Source organism: Apis dorsata, unplaced genomic scaffold (assembly GCF_000469605.1).
Source record: "Apis dorsata unplaced genomic scaffold, Apis dorsata 1.3 scaffold_191, whole genome shotgun sequence".
In the NCBI taxonomy this organism is placed as follows: Eukaryota; Metazoa; Arthropoda; class Insecta; order Hymenoptera; family Apidae; genus Apis; species Apis dorsata.
This window is the reverse complement of record NW_006263476.1, coordinates 96,520-98,395: the sequence shown is the minus strand read 5'-3', so window position 1 is coordinate 98,395 and position 1,876 is coordinate 96,520. Positions and strand designations below refer to the sequence as shown.

The following is a 1,876-nucleotide window of genomic DNA, read 5'->3' as shown; positions in this document are numbered from 1 at the left end:
ATATATATATATATATATCGAATACAAGTGAATCTTTAGCGCATTCGAGTGTGAATTTATCGTACAATGGGAACTTGTAAATTTCGTTGAAAAAAATTATTGTAAAATCTTCTCCACGCGGGAACACGTGATGTCTATATATTTTTTTTTTTTTTATTGATCTTTACTTTTTCGAAAATGCTTGCATTTAATTCGTGGCAAATATTCGTGTCCGAGTAAACGTTGCAGCAGTTCTACATTAGAATTCGTTACAAACTCATTAACATCCTCCCTCTAACACGTTCGACAACGAGAGTTTCGTGTATCGTACGAGCTCATGCACTTTCGTACCAGTTCGAGACAGCCGTTTCATTCGCAAATGTTCGTGTGTTTGTCTTCTTTTATTTGTTTAATATATTCGAGTCTCGGTTAATTATTCAAATCAAGAGATAATATAAAAATCAGATCTATTTGATTATTACAGTAAATAAAAAAAAAAAGAATGATTGTTGTCTTCGATACGTCTACGATTGTTAATCGTATTTTCTCGTATTGTTAATCGAATCCCTGAAAATAAAAATTCATCGTACATAACTTGTTTTGCGGCGGGAGGGCAAGTAGATTGTGATTCGAATTTAAATTTTTTTCACTTTGGAGTACCGGTTCGAAACTACGCCTAAAGTTTCCTTTAGCTTGAACCTGAACGAACTCAATTTCTGAGTTTGAATTATGAATTTGTGAGTAAAGTGGAAAACACGATATTTTATATAGGTTTACAAATATACAATATAGCAATATTGTTATATGGGATTTTATTTTCTTCATTAATTTTAAATAAACAGGAATATGATAGTTGTCAATATTAATACTCTTAATTTAAAATATTTGATCTTCTATTGTAGAGGAAAAACTGTATTAATATTCAACACAGGCCGGACGTTAGGACCTTATCAAGAATGTATCGACGAGATCTCTATTAAAGTACATCATAACCAATTCTATACTTTTCAATTTAAAATATGCGACATGTTTCAAGCTTAAAAGTAAATCGTCGTTATTTTTACTAAAATCAAAAAATAACAAAAAAATTTTTATATCTATATTGAATCTTCGAAAAATGGACCGAATGATGGCAGATTTTCGCTCAACCAGAAATTTTGCACGTTTATCCAGAGATTTACCTATGTTTTCCTCTTTAGAAGAGCTACATGAGAAACTATCAGAACTTTTAGGTAATTTTTTCTTAATTAATACCACTACATACTAATTTTATATTAAATAATCTTTATTTAATATATATATGAAATATATTTGAAATTAATATATATTATATATATATTTATATATAGAATTGTTTTATTTTCAAATTATTTTCAATTTAAACTTAAAATTTTAATTATTTTTTCGAAAAAGAATAATCTTAAAAGTTTCAGAATTTGAATTTTGCGCGATATAGATGGCACTATATGAACTTTCACGTTCGGTAATTTTCGTTATATTTCGCGTAAAGTCGGTTTTCGCAATCAAGATGGCGATTACCGTCGGAGTAGCGAAACCTGACTGTGGTGTGACGTCACGCCATAGTAGTGTTGTGCGGTTATGCGTTCGTGAATTCCGCCATTGAAAGTTGGTGATTGCGTTCATATTAGTAGTGAGCTAGATAGACGAATATGTGACAGGATAAAAGATAAGGCAAAGTGTGGTAAACAATCGTGAAGGTTTCCTGATTCCTGGTCGCCGGCGTGGCGCGCCGCGCGCGCGTATCTCTGGTCGAGTAGGCGGTATTGGACCTCGCACCGAGAGTAAGCTCGCGTGCGAACCTCTCTGGTTGCGTAGTGTCTTGTATGCGAGATGGCCGGTAAGTAAGCGTCGTGAGCAACGGTTTACTCTGCGTGGT

At 33.0% G+C, this 1,876-nt stretch overlaps 1 protein-coding gene across 8 annotated transcripts in view; it reads left to right on the top strand.

Moving 5' to 3' along the window:
- Nucleotides 1-1,876, top strand: part of LOC102673514 (protein phosphatase PP2A 55 kDa regulatory subunit) — a 31,209-nt gene that overhangs the window by 21,757 nt on the left and 7,576 nt on the right. For 4 of the 8 annotated variants that reach the window (XM_031509901.1, XM_031509902.1, XM_031509899.1 and 1 more), the window contains exon 1: nt 1,094-1,211. The exons of 3 other annotated variants lie outside the window; for them this stretch is intronic. In XM_031509901.1, the coding sequence (XP_031365761.1) occupies nt 1,097-1,211 (115 nt within the window). In that variant the 5' untranslated portion in view covers nt 1,094-1,096. Of the gene's footprint in view, nt 1-1,093; nt 1,212-1,484; nt 1,838-1,876 lie in introns of those variants that run through there. One more of the 8 variants, XM_031509906.1, reaches the window with a different exon arrangement.